This window comes from Bufo bufo, chromosome 1 (genome assembly GCF_905171765.1).
Source record: "Bufo bufo chromosome 1, aBufBuf1.1, whole genome shotgun sequence".
Taxonomy (NCBI): domain Eukaryota; kingdom Metazoa; phylum Chordata; class Amphibia; order Anura; family Bufonidae; genus Bufo; species Bufo bufo.
In genome coordinates this window covers 14,246,142-14,267,534 of record NC_053389.1, presented here as the reverse complement: position 1 = coordinate 14,267,534, position 21,393 = coordinate 14,246,142, and the positions used below count along the sequence as shown (strand labels likewise).

The following is a 21,393-nucleotide window of genomic DNA, read 5'->3' as shown; positions in this document are numbered from 1 at the left end:
CCCCCTATCATTGGTGGCAGCGGAGAGTACCAATCGGAGTCCCAGTTTAATCGCTGGGGCTCCGATCGGTAACCATGGCAACCAGGACGCTACTGCTGTCCCGGTTGCCATGGTTACCTAGCAATTTGTAGCAGCATTATACTTACCTGCGAGCTGCGATGTCTGCGTCCGGCCGGGAGCTCCTCCTACTGGTAAGTGACAGGTCTGTGCTGCGCATTGCTTAATGACCTGTCACTTACCAGTAGGAGGAGCTCCCGGCCGGACGCAGACATCGCAGCTCGCAGGTAAGTATAATGCTGCTACAAATTGCTAAGTAACCATGGCAACCGGGACAGCAGTAGCATCCTGGTTGCCATGGTTACCGATCGGAGCCTCAGCGATTAAACTGGGACTCCGATCGGTACTCTCCGCTGCCACCAATGATAGGGGGGGGAGATTTTAATTAGGAGGGGGAGGGAGGGGAGAGGGCCCACTGGCCACCAACGAGTTAACTACAGGGGAGGGAGGGGGGCCCACTGGCCACCAACGAGATAACTACAGGGGAGGGAGGGGGGGCCCACTGGCCATCAATGAGTTAACTACAGGGGAGGGAGGGGGGCCGGCCGCACTGGCCACCAACGAGTTAACTACAGGGGAGGGAGGGGGGCCCACTGGCCACCAATGAGTTAACTACAGGGGAGGGAGGGGGGGGGGCGGCCGCACTGGCCACCAATGTGTTAACTACAGGGGGGGGGGGCTGCAGGGGGCAGTCATGTACACAGTTCTTTTAGTATATTCTAACCTGAAGCGTCCCCATCACCATGGGAACGCCTGAGTGTTAGAATATACTGTCGGATCTGGTTTTCACGAAGTAAAAACTCAGCTCTGAAAAAGCTTTTATGCAGACGGATCTTCGGATCCGTCTGTATTAAAGTAACCTACGGCCACGGATCACGGACACGGATGCCTATCTTGTGTGCATCCGTGTTCTTTCACGGACCCATTGACTTGAATGGGTCCGTGAACCGTGGTCCGTCAAAAAAATAGGACAGGTCATATTTTTTTGACGGACAGGATACACAGATCATGGTCTCGGCTGCAAAACGGTGCATTTTCCGATTTTTCCACGGACCCATTGAAAGTCAATGGATCCGTGAAAAAAAAACGGAAAAAGGCACAACGGCCACGGATGCAGACAACGGTCGTGTGCATGAGGCCTAAGTATGAATGGCACAGCAGTTGAACAAGATGCACAAGGCGATTACACTGTCCCTGCACTGTCCATGCAGTTTCCATATGCTCTCCCTACAGTGTCCAAAAACTTTCCCTACGATCTCCCTACACTGTCCCTGCCCTGTCCCTGAACTCTACCCATTCAATATTCTACAATTAAAATATTTTTAAAACACTGACCCTAGCAATTGCCATGTCTTTCCTCATGCTCATTTCAGAGTGAGATGATCGCGATTGCACGGGATGAGGCTTTTACAGGGCTGTGACATCACAAGGGATTGCTATCTGCTGATTGGCTGGCTACACGGAATTACTGGTCATATTGCATTTCTAGGCTTCTTACTTTCACTTTATGTGAAGTCACCATTTTATGGGGAAAAAAAATATTCTTTACCACAAATGTTTCCTGAAATTCGGATCAAAGTCAATTTGTTTCACTTCAATTCACTTTACACTGATTATTAGCAACTCAGCTACTATAATAAGCAACCCATTAGCAATTGATGATTGCATTGTGAGGGACTGATGGGGATGTTAGTTACTTTGCTAAATCCATTATGTATCGTGGTCACTGTAGTCCATGGCATCTAAAGGGTCACAACTGAGATCTGAGGTTTCTCTAATCTTGGCTATTACAGCAGAATCCTGGTTGGCAATCATCATCAGATTGCTGTTGGTCTCCTGAACGCAGTTCTTGTGCCTTCATGATGACCATGGTGTAACTATACTTTCTGGTGCCTTAATATATGGCAACAATCCATTACATATGCAACAGGCAACTCCCCCTAGGGCCCTCTATATAACGCGCGTCCCAGGTGTAGGAATGCCAAGTGGCCTAAAATGTCTCTTTATCGGTGTCATGGTGCTCCTACCTGGATACGACTGGACCCCAGATTTTGGCTCCGAAGCAATAAATAGGTGGAATAATTGAGGGATAAAAAAATAACTTGAGTTCAGACCTTGAGATGAAGTTCAATGGCAGCTTTACTTTGCATAAACTTTCTCCAAAACGTTTACAGACTTGGTTCCAGCAGGCTTTAGCATGAAACTGGCAGGCAAACTCCACTCTGAAATATAAGTTTATTTTTGACTCTTTGTTGTAATGACAGACTGGCTGTATAACTCAGCTTCTTCTGTATGCTACTGCTACACATCACTTTGTAGTCTGACTCTAGGTTATGCCAGGGAACTTTCCTCCTGGCTCCTGAGGCTTCACGCTTTGGCCTCCTTGGCCAGCAGAGCTTAAGGTGCTCTGGCTGACATGGGCACATCCATCAGAGACATGCCCCTGCACACCCTTTCCCTAGCTGGGGGTAAACTAGACTGACTAGAACTTCTGAAGTAGGACTCGCCCACCTCTCTTTATAGGGGGGGGGATAGAATGGAATATTCCATTCTATCTAATTATAGCTCTGCCGTGTTTGCTGCCACCTGCTGGTGAACCAGCGACATTACATGTACAGTTACATAACATTAGAAATGCACAGTGTGGAGGACCTGGAATAAATGCATAAGATGACATGAGGTTAGACCAATAAAGACAGTAGCCAGGTGCAGAAGTGGTAACACCACTCTGGGGTGTTACACATACAGTTACATCATGGAGCATTAATGAGATAAGTTGCTGTAAACTCCTTTAAGATGCATATTTCAAACATCTGAATTTTGAGTATGTTCACAATCCTCTCGTTCTCTGCATAGTTCATTAGGATGTTCAATAAAGGATTTTTCTAGCCTGTAGGGAATAGATCTCAGGAAACCAGGTTTAAAATCTTGACCCATCAAAACATAAATGATTGGATTGATGCAACTGTTAAGACAAGCCAGGTTGATAATTATAATATTTACTGTATAGAATTGAATGTAACGTTTGTGATACATTGGTATCAGTGGCCAGATGTAATATGGAAACCAACACAGAAAGAAACACAATATAACAGCAGTGATGATCCTGTAGGGTCTCCGAGATCTCTGGGATCTCTTACTTTTTCTAACTTTGATATAAATGATAACATTACTGATAAAGATGATGAGAAAGGGGATTGCAAACATCATAACTAACCTGAATAATCGAATGGTCCATTTTATTATATAGTTATTGTGAAATAAATAATAATATTCCACGGCACACCATTCACTTAAGTCATGAAAATAAAACCCATATAAGTAAAACACTAAACCAGTCAAGAGCAAACTGATCACCCAAATGATTGCCGCAGTGATTCTAACTAGTTTTCGTGTCCTATGAACTTTAGCCCAAAATGGCCACATGACGGATACAAAGCGGTCAATACTCATGGCCACTAAGAGAAGAACACTGGCGCTCATGTTTAGATTGAACAGAATGATGCTTAATATGCAATAGATTGCACTATTTTGGTCAAATATGATGAGGTAAATCCACTCTGCAATGCGCAGAGGAAGAGAAGCACAGCAGAGGAAGTCCGCAATGGCCAGGTTGAGGAACCACACAGCGCTGATTGACCTTATCTTGAATCCAGCAATCCAGATGACTAATCCATTACCGATAGTCCCAAGAACAAAAATGATGCTGTATAAAGTAATTGTGATCTTCAGTAACTTGACTTCAGTATCAGAATTGGGCATATATGCATAGTCTTCGTAATATGACCTTAGAAGACATGATAGGGTAGAGGTTAGGCTCAGGTAGAACTCATACTTGCTAATGAGGTCACATTGTGGTTCTAGGTCTCTCCACTTTCCCCCCTTTCTGAAAGCACAGGGTCCCAGGGCTCTTATGATTTTGTTTTGACACGGATCAACCCAGTTAGAATGGAAATTGATGTAGCAGAGTTAACACACACTTGATGAGTTTTCACAATTAGTTAATGCGTTTTGAGTAGTGTTGAGCGAACTTGTGTTTAAAGTTCAGCGTACAATGTTTGGGTTTTCTAAGAATTCCGTTATGGATTCCTCTACAATGGACTATAATGGAATTCTATGACGGCATCCACCACAAAAGCCTATAAGAGGCATTCCGTATTGCATTCTGTCATAATAGAAGTCTATGCTGGCCATGCTATGCCATTATAGAATTCTGTTATGGTTCGTTGTAGAGGAATCCATAACGAAATTCTTAGAAAACCTGAACCCGAACCTTGTACGCCGAACGTGAAAATATAAGTACACTCAATACTAGTTATGACTGTTACTGTTAAAGGGGTTGTCATATTCCCTTCTTCACCCATTTAGCCCCTCTGATATGAGCATCGGAGCATTTCATGCTCAGCCCCTCTGATTGAGGGGTGTGATATACCTATAATATACCTTCTAACATAGAAAGTATAATATAGTGCATTTGTAGTGTGCAGCAGTTGTGTGCGGTTCTGCTAAGATACCGCAGCTAGATAGAGGGACAAACGCTATTGGAATAGCTAATTGCAACTGGTGTGATATACCTGTTGCCCCCCAAAAAAACTGATTAAGGGGTGCGATATACCTGCTTCCACAAATTGCTGATTAAGGGGTTTGATATACCTATCTGCCTGAAGAGACGTATGAGGAAAAAATAATAAATAGTTTATTAAATATAAATTGATAAACGGGAAACTGAATATCACGTCTGTGACTGTCAGGCTTCCGGACTAGAAAACAGTGATGTAGGAGGGGTATTAGATCCTCACCACTATAAAGGAGTCCGGACTAAAAATCCCATCCAGCTAGCACATCGGTGCTAATATAAGCTGGCAGGGGATCAAGACACGGCTCAAGGGGTTAAACCAGGTATAGGTGTGTTTATTGTGAATCTACTTGGCTGGGTGATATGAGATAACTGGCAAGTGACTAAAACCCCTACAGGGTAAGGCACCCACCAAGGTGTATGTGGGTGCTCACTCAGCTATCTCAGTCAACCTAATAAGCCTAAGATATAATATAGATCACAGACCCCATATACTCGAGTCAGCAGTAGCGCTGCTCAATCAGAGTAACACCCTGCCTGGAGAGCCGTGTAAGAAAACCAGAGGATCACCGGCTCAACGCGTTTCGCTATGGCCGTATGAGCCACAATTCATCAGGAGCGAAGCGAGAATCTCTGTTATGATAAAATGTGCCTGTACGGCAGAATCACCTCACACTGTTGTGTGTAGAGGTATTCGGCACTATGGTGGTGTGAGGTGATTCTGCCGTACAGGCACATTTTATCATAACAGAGATTCTCGCTTCGCTCCTGATGAATTGTGGCTCATACGGCCATAGCGAAACGCGTTGAGCCGGTGATCCTCTGGTTTTCTTACACGGCTCTCCAGGCAGGGTGTTACTCTGATTGAGCAGCGCTACTGCTGACTCGAGTATATGGGGTCTGTGATCTATATTATATCTTAGGCTTATTAGGTTGACTGAGATAGCTGAGTGAGCACCCACATACACCTTGGTGGGTACCTTACCCTGTAGGGGTTTTAGTCACTTGCCAGTTATCTCATATCACCCAGCCAAGTAGATTCACAATAAACACACCTATACCTGGTTTAACCCCTTGAGCCGTGTCTTGATCCCCTGCCAGCTTATATTAGCACCGATGTGCTAGCTGGATGGGATTTTTAGTCCGGACTCCTTTATAGTGGTGAGGATCTAATACCCCTCCTACATCACTGTTTTCTAGTCCGGAAGCCTGACAGTCACAGACGTGATATTCAGTTTCCCGTTTATCAATTTATATTTAATAAACTATTTATTATTATTTTTTCCTCATACGTCTCTTCAGGCAGATAATTTTATATATTAGTTAGACGTAAAATTTCCGTTCCAATATCTTTGTGATTTGAGGTTTGATATACCTGTTTCCACAAAATACTGATAGATGGGATAGATATACCGGCTTCCACCAAATATTGATTGAAGCCTATGATACACCAGATTCCTTAAAATATTGATTAAGGGGTTTGATAAACCACTTCCAGAAAATACTCAATAAGGGTTTAATGGTCGCTTACACACACACACACAGGAGGGAGGGAAGTGACCACTGCACTCCACCCTCACCCCTGGCACTGCCTACTTGCCTCGCAAGTCCAAATGACAGGGAACAACTGGACGGCAATCCCTAGCTTGGAAAAATTGCAGGGTGGACAGACCAGACAAACAACAGAACGTGAACGGACCGAGTCAATACCAGGAGAGCAACGAAGTGCAAATGGAGTAAGCAGAGAATAGTCAGGAGAAGCCGGGGTCATAAATACCAGGAGAGTCGTGAAGTACCAAAGGAGTCAGCAGAGGATCGTCAGGGGGAAGCCGGGGTCAGAATACCAGGAGAGCAGCAAAGTACACAAGGAGCAGGCAGAGGATCGTCAGGAAATCAGCAGAAGGTAAGTATGCCAGGTAAGACAAAATCACAGGTGGAACCTAAATAACAAGTAACCTGTGGCCAGCAGGCTGCCTGTTTAAATATTGACTAACAGGGGTCATGTGACGTTTACAGCGTCACATGACTCACCCTGCTGCAAATGGCTGAGCCAGAAGGCTGCCTGTTTAAATACTGACTAACAGGAATCATGTGACGTTGACAGCGTCACATGACTCACCCTGCTGCAAATGGCTGAGCACCGAGTGCCCAGCTCGGTGCTCAGGCTTAATCTGGTTGCTGTGGGAACCGAGGACGCCGGCCGCGCTGAGAAGACGTGCGCGGCCGTGTCCGTCCCGCCCCCCATCACCTAGGAAACGAGGACGCTTCACACGTCCTCGCTCCTGCACAGGGGCGGGGCGCAGTCGGCGCTGCAGAGAGTGAGCGCATCTCCGGCACCCCGTGACAAAGGGGTTCTATATACCTGTTTCCACAAAATACTGATAGAGGGAATTGATATACAGGCTTCCACCAAATATTGATTGAGGTCTGTGATACACTGGCTTCCACCAAATATTGACTTAGGCCTGCGATACACCAGCTTCCACCAAATATGGATTAATGGGTTTGATATACCAGCTTCCAGCAAATACTCATTAAGGGGTTCTATATACCTGTTTCCGCAAAATATTGATAGACTGGATTGATATACAGGCTTCCACCAAATATTTATTGAGGCCTGCGATACACCAGCTTCCACCAAATATTAATTAAGGGGTTTGAAATACCGGCTTACACCAAATATATATTGAGACCTGTGATACACCAGCTTCCACCAAATATTGATTAAGGGGTTTAAAATACCAGCTTCCACCAAACATTGATTGAGGCCTCCAATATACCTGCTTCCACAAATATTGCTTTTCTATATGGACTTTGTCACAGGTTCATTTTGAAAATGACAGGCAGAGGTAGAGGCAGGCCATTCCACAGGGGTGGTAGGGGTCGGACAGGTGCACAAGGCTGGAGCCTAAGTGGGAAGTTGGAGAAGGTGGATGCGATTACGTCAAAGGACGCACCAGAGTTGATTGAGTGGCAGGCTTCCGTGGCCAAAATGTTTGAGCGAAAAAAGTTGATGACGCCGGAAAGCCCTCTTGCCCAACGGCTGACCGCTGGCTTGTTGAAACTGCTAGCCCGCCAACTACTGCCATAAACTGGTGGAATCGGAGGCCTTAGAAAATTTGTGGCCATTGGCACACCGCAATGTGAATGTATCTCTGGCACACAGTGTCGGTGCCAAGATACATCTGATCACAGACACGTGGTCTAGCAAACACGGGCAGGGAAGGTACATAACTTTTTTTGCCCACTGGGCGAACCCTCTGACGGCTGTCAAGCATGCAACCCGTGGCACCTGTGTGATATTGGTGTTACCGCCGCGGATTGCATGCAGGCCTGCCTCGTCTTCTTCTCCTCCTACTCCATCCTTGGTCTCCTCCTCGGCTGACTCCTCCTTTTCCACTGCTACCGCCTCTTCTGCTGCACCCCCAAGCTACCCAGAACCTTTTCGACGTGCCAGGTGAGATGTTGCCATGCTGTGCTGTGGCTGTTGTGCCTGGAAGCCAAGAGCCACACCGATCCTGCACTGATTTCAGCTCTGCGGTCACAGGACGATCAGTGGCTAACCCTGCTCAATTTGACAGTTTGTAGAGGTGGTGTGAGACAACGGTGCCAATCTGCAGAGCGCGCTGAAACAAGGCAAAATGACACACGTGCCGTGCATGGCATATGTCCTGAACTTAGTCGTGCAGCGATTCGTTGGCAAATACCCCAGGGTCCAGGACGTCTTGCGTCAGGCCAGAGAAAACTCTGGCCAGTTTAGAAGATCTTACACGGCCATGGCTCGCCTTGCTGACATTCAGTGGCGACACCACCTGCCTGTCAGACGTCTGATTTGTGACAGCCCGATGCGCTGGAACTCCGCCTTGTATAGCAGAAGCAGGAGCCAGGGCGCTCCAGTGTTTAAAGACCCCCCATATAAAACGCATAATGGGGAAAGACCAGTACTGGGTGGCAACGTACTTAGACCCCCGGTGCAAACACAAAATGGCGGACATGTTACTATCATCACAGAGGGCTGTTGCGAGTACCAATCCTACTGCGTATGCAAGAAGAGGGCGGTTTGAAGATGTCTTGATCACATCAGATATGAGATCATTCTTGCAGCCAACCCATCAACAGCCCCCCTTTGGATCCAGCCTCAGGGAATGCCTAGACCGACAGGTGTCCGACTACATCGGGTTAACCGTCGATGTGGACGCTCTGAGAAGCGAGGAACCCCTGGACTACTAGGTGTGTAAGCTTAACCTGTGGCCAGAGCTGGCACAATTTGCCATGGAATGCTTGGCTTGCCCCTCGTCGAGTGTCCTGACCAAAAGCACGTTCAGCGCAGCAGGGGGGATCGTGACTGATAAGCGCACTCGCCTAGCTCACGACAGTGTGTGTCATTTCTAAAAATGAATGAGGCATGGATCTCGGAGGAATTCAACACCTGTGACTACCACGTTTAACTGAATTTCCTCATGCTATCCCACACATATTCGCCACCACCCAAAGTATGGTCCCTGTCTTATGCATAAAAGGCATTTTCTGTCCAGTAAATGCCTAATTTTTGGGGCCTGTACTCCACTGGCCTGCAGTAAAATTGGTATCCAATGACCGTCTAATATAACTTCAGCTACATAATCACTTGATCTTTTCTGTACGGTGAATGCCTAATTGTTGGGGCCTCAAAGGAATTCAACACCACGAGTTATTTAATTTCATCTATTATCATTTGGGATTTATTCAAGATGTGGATTTTGTTAGCCATGTTTTTAATCCAATTTTATATTTCTAGTACTTTTAAACATATGTATTTGACATGTATTTGTACTGGCCTGCAGTAAAATTGATATCCAATGACCGTCTAATATACCTCCAGCCACATAATCACTTGATCTTCTCTGTCCGGTGAATGCCTAATGTTTGGGGCCTGTACTCCACTGGCCTGCAGTAAAATTGCTATTCAGTGACCGCATAATGTACCTCGAGCCACATAATCACAATTTCTTTTATGTCAGTTGAATTCCTAATTTTTAGGGCCCGTACTCCTGTGGCCTAAAATAAATTGTTTCTAGGCTTAAGATGCAATAAAAATGCCCCATGATTAAAAACACATATTTTTTGTTGGGATTTTTGTCATTGATCCCCCTCTAGTATGTCACTGTCCATGTTGTGGGACTATTTGTGCACTTCTAGTAAGTATTCGGTGGCTGCAAATATGACCTGAAGGTTTTTTAGGTTTACCTGTCATTAAAGGGAATGGGGCCTGATGCGAACTTGCGATTCGCGAACATTTGATCTCGTTCGCTCGATTGCGTACGCGAATCGTCCCGACCGATGTTCGTCCATCACTATTGGGCATCCTTGGTAAACTGCAGAATCTAGCAATGCTCGATCTGGTAGTTCTGGCAGGATGTTCTCTGCCTGCCGTATACAGACACCTGAGATATGACTGAAGCCTTAGGCCGGGTTCACATCACTGTTCCGTTTTCCGTTCTTATGATCCGTCAGAAGAAGAGATAAATAAACAAAACACAGATCCTGTATTTTAAGCATCCATTATGCTCAGTTACGCACATTTTGCATCCTATTTAGCCATTTCCGTCTGAGATCTGTTTTTTTAATGTAAAAAAAGTTCTACACAAAGTATTGTTTTTTTACGTCTAAAATAACATATCTCAGATGCAAATGGCTAAAATGGATGCAAAATGTGCATAAAAGAGCATAATGGATGCTTAAAATACAGGATCTGTTTTATTGATTATTTTTTCTTCTTCTGACGGATCAGAAGAATGGAAAACTAACAGTAATGTGAACGCGGACTTGGATGGTAGTGATATATAGTACATCATACCTACTAATGTCACCCCTTGTGTACATGTTGTTTCGTAAGCACCCCCCAGGTTATCAAAAACAGTGATGTGTAATGTAGCACCAATGTACCTACTTCACTGTACAGGCACCGTTCATGGGTGAGCAAGGGGAGGGGCTGGGTTAGAAGATGGGAGGGACCAGGGATGGGTAGTCAGAGGGTCTTGGGAAGGACCATGGGGGCCCAATACAGATTCCTGCTATGGGGCCCAATAAATTCTATGTATGCCCCTGGCCATGCTGCTACTGCTGCCTCTACTATTGCTGCTACAATTACTCCTACACAACTTATGCTTGTACATTGTACTTCTACTGCTCCCAAAAAAGGAGGTATTTCTTGATGCTTGACCAGAACAAGCCACTGTTTCTTCTGACTAACATTTATATGTATAAATACAGGAAGGCATCTGCTCCCTTAAGGAATAATTTTGGATGCCTGTTCAAAACTAGCCACTGTTTTCTTCTGGCACTACAGTCTGTATAAACATGGGCAAGTATTAACCCTTTATAGGTATAATTTTTTAACCTCTTCTTTAGAAACATCCACTGCTTTTTTTCCCCTAATAACACATCTGGCTGCTATAAAAGACTATTTTGGAAGGTTATTTGTTATTTTACAATGAATAACGAACCCCATGGTGACCTGTGTTTTTCCACTTTTGTTTGTTAAAACCTTCAACCGTTTACCCATCACTATATATGTCAGTGACATTATTTACTATTGCTGTCATTGTGATAAAGAGCTTAAAAATGAAAAAGAAAGAAAGACTAGAGAGAGAAAAAAGTGTTCTAGGAGACCTCACAGTGTCATATATCAATTTTCAGGCTAATTGTAGCACTTTTGGTTTGGGTAGAAATTAGAATCAATTTGGACCCAAATCAATTTTAGTTTTTTTACCATTTCATTCAAAGCAAATTTCAATGAAACTGTATTTACTGTTTAAGTGGAAAATATGAGGAATATAAACTTACCAGTAATCTGGAGTTGTATCAGAAAAGGTCAGGTTTAGATCATCGGTATCCATCCTGAATTTTCACCATGAAGAATAAAAATAAACTAAAGTAAAAAACAAAAACAAAAAAATATATTATTATTAATTAATTTAAGTAGTTGTCCAGTATTTCAATATTGATGACCTATCCCTTTGCAGTGATGGTGGCTGCCTAAAACAGCTGATTGGTGGTGGTGCTGGGTGTCAGATTCCCAACAATCTGTCACGAGGGTATCAAGAGCCACGTCTGACTCCGTTATACCCGGGGTCAGGAGGTCGCAGCGGGTGGCTGCGCGCTCTATATCTAAAGATCACGTTGTTTCTTTGTGATTGTTTTCTGTGTTTGCCTTGCTATCCTTTTTGTCTCAATCAGGGATCCGTAGCTTCTCCTCCTCAGCTGTTTCTTGTCTGACCACTCCCAACCTCCTTATATTCTCCCCTCACTCTTCTCTAGTTGCCAGTTATAGAGCTTCCTGCCTGGACATCTATACTGACCCACTGGAGTTGTGAATCCTGGTTGTCGTTCCAGAGTGCTTCCCTCCGGATCCCTGTTGGGCTTCTTGTTGTCTCCCGTTGTCGCCCACCTGGGATTATATGTTGAGTTTGTATTGTCTGTCCTTCCCTTGGTGTTTTCTTTTAGAGCTAGTGGTGCGGACTAGTGTTCCCACCGCCCTGTTCACTATCTAGGGCTCAGCTTAGGGAAAGCCAGGGCTTTAGGCACGTGATCGGCGTACGGGTGAGGAACCCGTCTAGGGACGTCAGGGCAGCCAGGTGCCAGCCGCTAGGTGAGTCAGGGGTCACCATCTTCCCTCTCACTTGGGCAGGGCCTTCCTTGTTCCCTCCCTCTGTGTCACGCCGACCGTGATATTATAACTGGCCTTTACTTTTTGAGAAAAAAAAAAAAAAAAATTATTTTTTTTTTTTTTTTTTTCTCTACTTAGAATCCAATATGGATCCTATTGCTGCCTTGGCAAAACAGCTTCAAGGTCTGTCTTTGGAGGTGGCAGGATTGAAGGCGTCTGTCCTCCAACGACAGCAGCAAATACAGCAGACCGCACCCCCAGCGGTTGCTATGGGTAACCAGGTTGTTACAGAACCCAAGGTTGTTCTTCCTGACAGATTTTCTGGGGGAAGGGACAAATTTGCGACGTTCCGTGAGGCCTGCAAATTATACTTTAAGTTGCGCCTTTACTCCTCAGGTAATGAAGAACAGCGGGTTGGGGTTGTCATTTCCCTGCTTCAGGGGGACCCACAATCCTGGGCGTTCTCATTAAGCCCTGGTTCCCAGGCTCTCCGGTCAGTGGAGGGATTTTTTGGGGCTTTGGGGCTCATATATGATGACCCTGACCGAGTCGCCCTGGCTGAGTCGAAGTTACGGAGACTCCTACAGGGAGATCGGTCAGCAGAGGAATATTGCTCAGAGTTCCGTAGGTGGGCTACGGATACTCAGTGGAACGACCCGGCTCTCAGGAGTCAGTTCTGCTCTGGGTTATCTGAAAGGGTTAAGGATGCACTGGCGCTGTATGAGACCCCCCTTTCTCTTGATGCTGTTATGTCCCTCTCTATCAGAATAGATAGGCGTCTTAGGGAGAGATCGAAAATTCCTGAGCAATTGGTTACCTCTCCCAAGCAACAATTAGTCTGTACTGACTTAGATGAGCCTATGCAGCTAGGCGGAACTTCTCGTCAGGTCCGTCCTCCTGAGGTTCGCCGTAGGGGGAGGGCTTGTTTTTTCTGTGGGGGGAAGGGTCATTTCATTAATGTCTGTCCCTCCGTTCTCAAAAACAAAAGACCGTCGGAAAACTACTAACCCCAGGCTGTGCGGAGGATGTCAGCCGGGGGGTATACGTTTCCTCCATACGAACATCTCAATTTGTGTTACCAGCGGTTATTGTTTTTGGTGTTAAGACGGAGTCTATTTATTTTTTTCTAGACAGTGGAGCAGGGGTAAATTTGATAGATGCCCATTTTGCCCGCACTATGGGTTTGTCTCTCTGTACGCTGCAGAGACCTATTCCCGTATTCGCTATAGACTCGGCTCCTCTGTCTCAGAGAAACCTCACCCACATTGTTCATAATTTACACCTTCGGGTAGGGGACCACCATAATGAGTGTCTTTCATGTTACGTTTTGGAGGGCCTTCCCTCTCCTGTGGTATTGGGTCTTCCCTGGTTGGTAGCGCACAATCCAGTGGTGGATTGGCAGGCCAGGGAGATATTGGAGTGGAGTGAGCATTGCAGAGAGAATTGCTTAAATAACAATTGCTTAATCGCCTCCATAGCTTCCCTACCTACATTTATTTCGGACTTTGAGGACGTTTTTTCTGAAAAGGGTTGTCAGAAGCTACCACCTCATCGTCCATATGATTGCCCGGTTAACCTGATTCCCGGTGCAAAATTACCCAAGTCCAGGTTGTATAATCTTTCGGGTCCCGAGAGACAAGCCATGAAAGATTATATCTCCGAGAGTCTGGCTAAGGGACACATCAGACCCTCTTCTTCACCCGTGGCTGCAGGGTTTTTCTTTGTTAAAAAGAAAGATGGGGGCCTGCGTCCTTGCCTAGATTTCCGTGAGCTAAACCAGATAACCATCCGAGACCCATACCCTCTTCCTCTCATTCCTGACCTTTTTAATCAGATTGCGGGTGCTAGGTGGTTCTCCAAACTTGATCTTAGGGGGGCCTACAATCTGATTCGTATCAGGGAAGGGGATGAGTGGAAGACAGCTTTTAACACCCCTGAGGGGCATTATGAAAATCTAGTTATGCCTTTCGGTATGACCAATGCCCCCGCTGTCTTCCAACATTTCGTGAATGATATTTTTAGTCATCTCATCGGCAGGTTTGTAGTCATATACCTAGATGATATCTTAATTTATTCGGCTGATCTGAAATCACATGAGGTGCATGTCAGGCAAGTACTGCAGGTTCTACGGACGAATAAATTATATGCGAAAATTGAAAAATGTGTCTTCGCCGTTCAGGAAATACAGTTCCTGGGATATCTATTATCTGCTTCAGGTTTCCGTATGGATCCTGGGAAGGTCCAGGCAATTTTAGATTGGGATCTTCCTGAGAACCTTAAAGCCCTACAACGGTTTTTGGGTTTCGCAAATTTCTATAGAAAGTTCATTAAAAATTATTCAGTGATCGTTAAACCCCTTACCGACATGACTAGGAAGGGGACTGATTTTTCTAAATGGTCTGACGCCGCTAAAAATGCATTTTCCTCTCTAAAGGAGAGGTTTACCTCGGCACCTGTTCTAATTCAACCTGATGTCTCCCAGCCTTTTATTGTTGAGGTAGATGCGTCAGAGGTGGGAGTGGGGGCTGTATTATCTCAGGGTCCGTCTCCTGGCAAATGGCGCCCTTGCGCTTTCTTTTCCAAAAAATTATCTTCTGCAGAGAAGAACTATGATGTTGGAAATAGGGAACTGTTGGCGATTAAGCTGGCGCTTGAAGAGTGGCGTCACTTCTTAGAGGGAGCAATCCACCCTGTCACGGTGATTACGGATCACAAAAACCTTCTGTACCTAGAATCGGCTAAGCGTCTCACCCCTAGACAAGCTAGGTGGTCGCTATTCTTTACCAGATTTAACTTTGTAATCACCTATCGTCCTGGGGCAAAAAATACCAAGGCAGACGCGTTATCTCGTAGTTTTCCTGGAGGGGGTAATGCTAGTGATCCGGTACCTATTTTACAAAGAGGAGTGGTTGTCTCTGCTGTACACTCTGTTCTAGAGGGAAAGGTGTTAGAGGCCCAGGGGGACGCCCCGGCGTCTTGCCCCTCAGAGAAATTGTTTGTACCGTTAAACCTGCGTCTTGAATTATTAAAAGAACATCATAATTCGGCACTTGCTGGGCACCCGGGTAGTAAAGCAACCTTGGAGCTATTATCTCGTCGTTTTTGGTGGCCAAGGTTGCGTCAGGATGTAATAGATTTCGTGTCTACTTGCTCTACTTGTGCACGCGCGAAAGTCTCTCATACACGTCCAGCAGGGTCTTTATTGCCTCTTTTTATCCCCAATAGGCCATGGACACATCTGTCTATGGATTTCATCACTGACTTACCGTTGTCTGCGGGTAAAACAGTTATTTTGGTAGTAGTAGACAGGTTTAGCAAAATGGTACACTTTATTGCGCTACCCGCACTTCCTAATGCTAAAACTCTTGCTCAGGTGTTTATCAGTGAAATCGTGAAGCTTCACGGGGTCCCTTCCGATGTGGTTTCGGATCGGGGAACCCAGTTTATTTCTAAGTTTTGGAAAGCTTTTTGTTCCCGTTTGGGGGTACACTTGTCCTTTTCCTCAGCTTTCCATCCTCAGTCGAATGGACAGACTGAGCGTACCAACCAAAACCTAGAAACATATTTAAGGTGTTTTGTGTCTGAAAACCAAGAGTTGTGGTCATCATATTTACCGTTAGCTGAGTTTGCCATAAATAATCATTATCAGGAGTGAATGACTATGTGTGGTTGTCTACTAGGAATATTAAGTTGAAGGTTCCCTCTTGGAAACTGGGTCCTAGGTTCATTGGTCCTTATAAAATAGTAGCCGTCATTAACCCTGTGGCTTTTCGCCTGGAGCTACCTCAGACTTTTAAGATCCATAACGTCTTCCATAAATCGTTACTTAAGAAGTATGTTCCACCTCTAGAACCATCACCGCCGCCACCTCCTCCTGTTATTGTGGATGGTAATCTGGAGTTTCAGATAGCCAGAATTGTTGATTCTCGTCGGGTCCGCCGCTCTCTTCAGTATCTGGTGCATTGGAGGGGTTACGGTCCCGAGGAAAGAATGTGGGTTCCAGCGTCAGAGGTAAACGCCAACAAGTTAATTCAGGCTTTCCATGCCTCTCATCCGGAGAGACCCGGTCCTGAGTGTCCGGAGGCCCCTCGTGAAAGGGGGGGTACTGTCACGAGGGTATCAAGAGCCACGTCTGACTCCGTTATACCCGGGGTCAGGAGGTCGCAGCGGGTGGCTGCGCGCTCTATATCTAAAGATCACGTTGTTTCTTTGTGATTGTTTTCTGTGTTTGCCTTGCTATCCTTTTTGTCTCAATCAGGGATCCGTAGCTTCTCCTCCTCAGCTGTTTCTTGTCTGACCACTCCCAACCTCCTTATATTCTCCCTTCACTCTTCTCTAGTTGCCAGTTATAGAGCTTCCTGCCTGGACATCTATACTGACCCACTGGAGTTGTGAATCCTGGTTGTCGTTCCAGAGTGCTTCCCTCCGGATCCCTGTTGGGCTTCTTGTTGTCTCCCGTTGTCGCCCACCTGGGATTATATGTTGAGTTTGTATTGTCTGTCCTTCCCTTGGTGTTTTCTTTTAGAGCTAGTGGTGCGGACTAGTGTTCCCACCGCCCTGTTCACTATCTAGGGCTCAGCTTAGGGAAAGCCAGGGCTTTAGGCACGTGATCGGCGTACGGGTGAGGAACCCGTCTAGGGACGTCAGGGCAGCCAGGTGCCAGCCGCTAGGTGAGTCAGGGGTCACCATCTTCCCTCTCACTTGGGCAGGGCCTTCCTTGTTCCCTCCCTCTGTGTCACGCCGACCGTGATACAATCTGATATTGATGAACTATCCTGAGAATAGGCATACATGTTAAAATCCTGGATACCTCTTCAAATGGGTTATCTAATATCTAAAATATCCCCCCAATGCCCGGGCCCCTTGTATGGATTATACTTACCTTCTCCCTGGCACCCGTGTTGTTCTCGATGCCTACACGGCCGCCGATGCATCTCCTCTTCAATCGGATAAAAATAGTCAATAGGGGTGCAGCCAATAGCAGGCCGGTGACCAGCCTCAAGGGGACTCATCCCCGTTGCGGCCTACTATTGACTGATCCCTGTGTCACCGGATGTTTTGATCCGAGATACGGGGAAATACAGCAGCGGCCGTATTGGGATCCGGAATGACGCGGGTGCCAGGGAACAGGTAAGTATAATCCATACAAGGGGCCCGGGCCTTATGGGGGATATTTTAGATATCGGATTACCCCTTTAAGCATATTTGACTGTGTACTATCTATCTATCTATCTATCTATCTATCTATCTATCTATCTATCTATCTATCTTATCTCATATACATTAAGATTTCTGAGAAGTCTCAGTTTAAGATTGCATTTCCTGAATCAACAAAGGGTAATTATGTTTTTCTGACACATTCCTTTCCTCTCCATTTCTTTGACTGAATTCAGTAAACATCTGTTTTCTTTTAGCCACATTCAAGGCATTGTCCGATTTATAGATTTTTCTGTACTGTTCATCCTTTCCCAACTTATTAAAATCAGATACTTTGCTAATTACTTAATTTAATAAAAAATTATGCTTATTTCAGCCCCTTGGGGGGGAGGCGTCCTTTTTACTAGAAATTATGTTCAGTAAAGGCCTCATCCACACGACAGTATTTTTTCACGGTGCGCAAAACGGGGTTCTGTTCCGTGATCCGTTTCCGTTTTTGTTTCCGTGTGTCTTCCTTGATTTTTGGAGGATCACCAGACATGAAAAGTGAAATAAAAAACGAAGTCAAGTTTGCCTTGCAAATGATAGGAAAAAAACAGACACGGATCACGGACGCGGATGAAAATCTTGTGTGCCTCCGTGTTTTTTCACGGACCCATTGACTTGACTGGGTCCGCGTAAAAAATAGGACAGGTCATATTTTTTTGACGGACTGGAAACACGGATCACGGACGCGGATGACAAACGGTGCATTATCCGAGTTTTCAACGGACCCATTGAAAGTCAATGGGTCCGCAGAAAATCACGGAAAACGGAACAACGGACACGGAACACAACAACGGTCGTGTGCATGAGGCCTATGGCTGCGTTCACATCAGCGTTCAGTCTTTATCTATTTTACGCACTTATATAGCACTGACATATTCCGCAGCGCTTTACAGACATTAAAATCACGCTGTCCCCAATGGGGATCACAATCTAAGTTCCCTATCAGTATGTCTTTAAAGAACACACAAACTCCATGCAGATGTTGTCCTTGGTCATATCCGAACCTATCCCCCCACCACTGCAAGGAACAAGTGCTAACCACTGAGCCACCGTGCTGCCCAGTCATTTCCTTCTTCTGCTCCTATAGGTATAATGGAAAGAACGAATTCAGCACATAACTGAGCCGAATGGAGCCTAGAGACCCCATAGATTATAATGGGGTCCGTTAGGTTTCTGCTCAGTTATGTCCCAAATCCATCCTTTCTGTTCCTCTGCAGCAGATGAATTGAAAGGCTGAACGCTGGTGTGAACTCAGCCTAATTCATCCCTTCATTTTCCTGTAGCTATCAGCCCAATGTACAAAGAATCATCAATGGTGTCATTTAATTGCTACTGACAACACTGGAAGGGGGAACAGCCAGGAAGAAGAGAATTTCCTAATTTCCATATTTCCCATTGTTGTTTTTTTTATATTATAATATTACAATAATTTCTATTTTCATATGGTAGCAAGTATATTGTAGACTATGCAAACTGTTTTGAATCCCCGGGTGAATTTACACGACACGACAGTTGTTTTTCTCTGCGTCCGTTACGTTTTTTTTTTGGCTGATCGGATGGTTACCCATGCATTTCTATGGAGCCGTTAAAATTGCGGTGTAGTCAACCATTTCTTTTCCGAGTCCGCTCTCCGTGTTTCCCGTCCGCAAAAAAATGTCCTATTCTTGTCAGCAATAAATGTTTTGCGGATCCATTGAAGTCAATGGGTCCGCAAAAAAATGCGGATGACCAACGGAAGCCATCCGTATGTCATCTGCATCCGTTTTTTTTTTGCTGATGGTTGCTGGGAAACCTGTATATATTACATTTCAAGAATTACAGCCTTCAGGTTTTTTTTTGGAGGCCACGAAAAAAAAATGAAGACACACGGAAACACAACCTACAAAATTTGCGGACAGACGGAACGGATGTGGATGTAAACAAGACAGGAACACGGATCCGCTATTCGTGTGCATGTAATTGTAATGTTAATACGCTGCAATCTCTTACACAGAAATGCTACATATACTGGGGGAAACTGTATCTGATATTATTACTGCCCCAATATATCTTTAGCAAAACCTATTCTCAATATATGTATTGTATGAATAAAATAAAATAAAAACTATCATTTTTCATGTCAAATGCATTTTTTTGTATTAATAAAATTCAAGAGTCGAAAACTATCAAAGCTCATTGACGAACTATACATTCAGTATTGAAAGTATTGTTTAAATAATGAATCTAAATTAAACATAATATAATGTATTAATAAAAAAGTATGATTGGTTACAAAGTATTGAATAATTCAATTAAGTTAAACAACATATTTTTATAGCAAAAGTTAAAATTTCAGTTATTCATTAATGACATATTGTTGTTATTAATAATGTGCAGTTCATATAGAATTCTACTAATTTCTTACCTTACATTGTCTTCTATCTTCCAGTCTTATGAAGGTAAGATTCTCACATCTACTGTTATGTTTCTTCTACAATAGTCTATCACAGAATAACAGAATAATCATAATCTCCGTTAAAATACTCTCATGGGGCTGTAATCTTATTGTAGTCTATCAAGCAGTGTGTGACTCACTGGTTGATCGTATATCAGATATGGTAAAATGAATATAATTTTAAGCCTGACTGAACCATGAAGTTTTAGTGCAAAATCACAAATAATAATATTTTGGAACTGATTAAATAAAAAAAATAATGTTGGGAAAACTAAGGAGAAGTAAGGCAGGGTTTAGTGAATCTCATATATTACTGCAACTTAAAGGGGTTGTCTCATCATGGACAATGGGGGCATATCGCTAGGATATGCCCCCAATGTCTTATAGCTGCGGGTCCCAGCGGTGCTGCTGTCTGAGAGTGAGCTGTTCAAAAGGACCTCCATGTGTCTGTCCAGGCCCTGCGCCGGACGGAGGACAGGGAGTCTGCAAGCCGGACTGTCCGGCCTAAAAACGGACGTCTAGCCACCCTAGGGGCAGGCTGCTGTGGAGGTCACAGTTAAGGGGACGATCTGCTATGGAGGTCAGTGTTAAAGGAAAGAATGCTATAGAGGCCACTGTTAAGGGGATCGGGTGTTCTGGAAATCACTGTTAAGGAGATACTATTGACACTATTGATGATTCTTTGTTAAGGGTACTGTGAAGGTCACTAATAAAGGGGCGGCTGCTGTGGAGGTCACTGTTTAAGGGGTGGCTGCTGTGGAGGTCACTGTTAAGGGGGCGGGATGCTGTGGAGGTCACTGTTAAAGAGGCGGGCTGCTGGGGAGATCACTGTTAAGGGGCGGAATGCTGTGGAGGTCACAGTTAAGGAGATGGTCCGCTATGGAGGTCAGTGTCAAGGGTGTGGTGCTGTAGAGGTCACTGTTTAGAGGGAGGGGTGTTGTGGAGGTCACATTTTAAGGGAACAGAGCTCTGTGGAGGTCACTGGGCGAGTTATTGTGGAAATCACTGTTAACAAGACAGGGTACTGTGGAGGTCACAAATAAAGGGGCGGGCCAAGCAGTCTGAGTCCCAAGTCGTGCAGCAGTCACTTATGCTTTTTGATGACTCTGCTGGCAGGGGTTCCATGTGCCATCCACCTAGCCTTGCCCCAGAAGTGGAAGAGATTGAGTGCATGAGGTGGTGACAGAGAAAGAAGAGGAGGAGGAAAAGGGATCATTTGCACAGTTAATAGTCCAGTCATCCACACGTGGCTCGGAGGGTGGGTTCCTCCACCAATAGTGGCCAGGTAAACAAAAAGCCAGGAAACAGTTTTGGAGTATGATGATGGTGAGGCGGAACCATGTTCACAGCAGGGTGGCACCCAAATCAGCTCACGAGCATCAATGGAGCGTGACTGGGGGATACAGAGGACACAGACAATACACCTCCCACAGAAGACAGCTTGTTGTCACTTCTGGGCAGCCTGGCACACAT

The 21,393-nt window shown here is 45.1% G+C and overlaps 2 protein-coding genes across 2 annotated transcripts in view; both read right to left on the bottom strand.

The window, feature by feature from the left end:
- The window catches only part of LOC120989234 (C3a anaphylatoxin chemotactic receptor-like), a 148,081-nt gene extending 128,115 nt beyond the window's left edge, over positions 1 to 19,966 (bottom strand). The window contains exons 1-2 of the mRNA XM_040417608.1: positions 19,891 to 19,966; positions 11,459 to 11,512 (exon numbers count right to left, since the gene is read on the bottom strand). Of these exons, the coding sequence (XP_040273542.1) occupies positions 11,459 to 11,511 (53 nt within the window). The 5' untranslated portion in view covers position 11,512; positions 19,891 to 19,966. The remainder of the gene's footprint in view (positions 1 to 11,458; positions 11,513 to 19,890) is intronic.
- LOC120991790 (C5a anaphylatoxin chemotactic receptor 1-like) lies at positions 2,402 to 3,820 on the bottom strand. Its single transcript, XM_040420561.1, has one exon. The coding sequence runs from the start codon at positions 3,817 to 3,819 to the stop codon at positions 2,863 to 2,865; it is 957 nt and encodes a 318-aa protein (XP_040276495.1). The 5' UTR covers position 3,820; the 3' UTR covers positions 2,402 to 2,862.
- Positions 19,967 to 21,393: the final 1,427 nt, after the last annotated feature.

Excerpts from the sequence above, each read along its gene's own strand:
- LOC120991790 (XM_040420561.1), bottom strand. The coding sequence starts at position 3,819 with ATGCCCAATTCTGATACTGAAGTCAAGTTACTGAAGATCACAATTACT.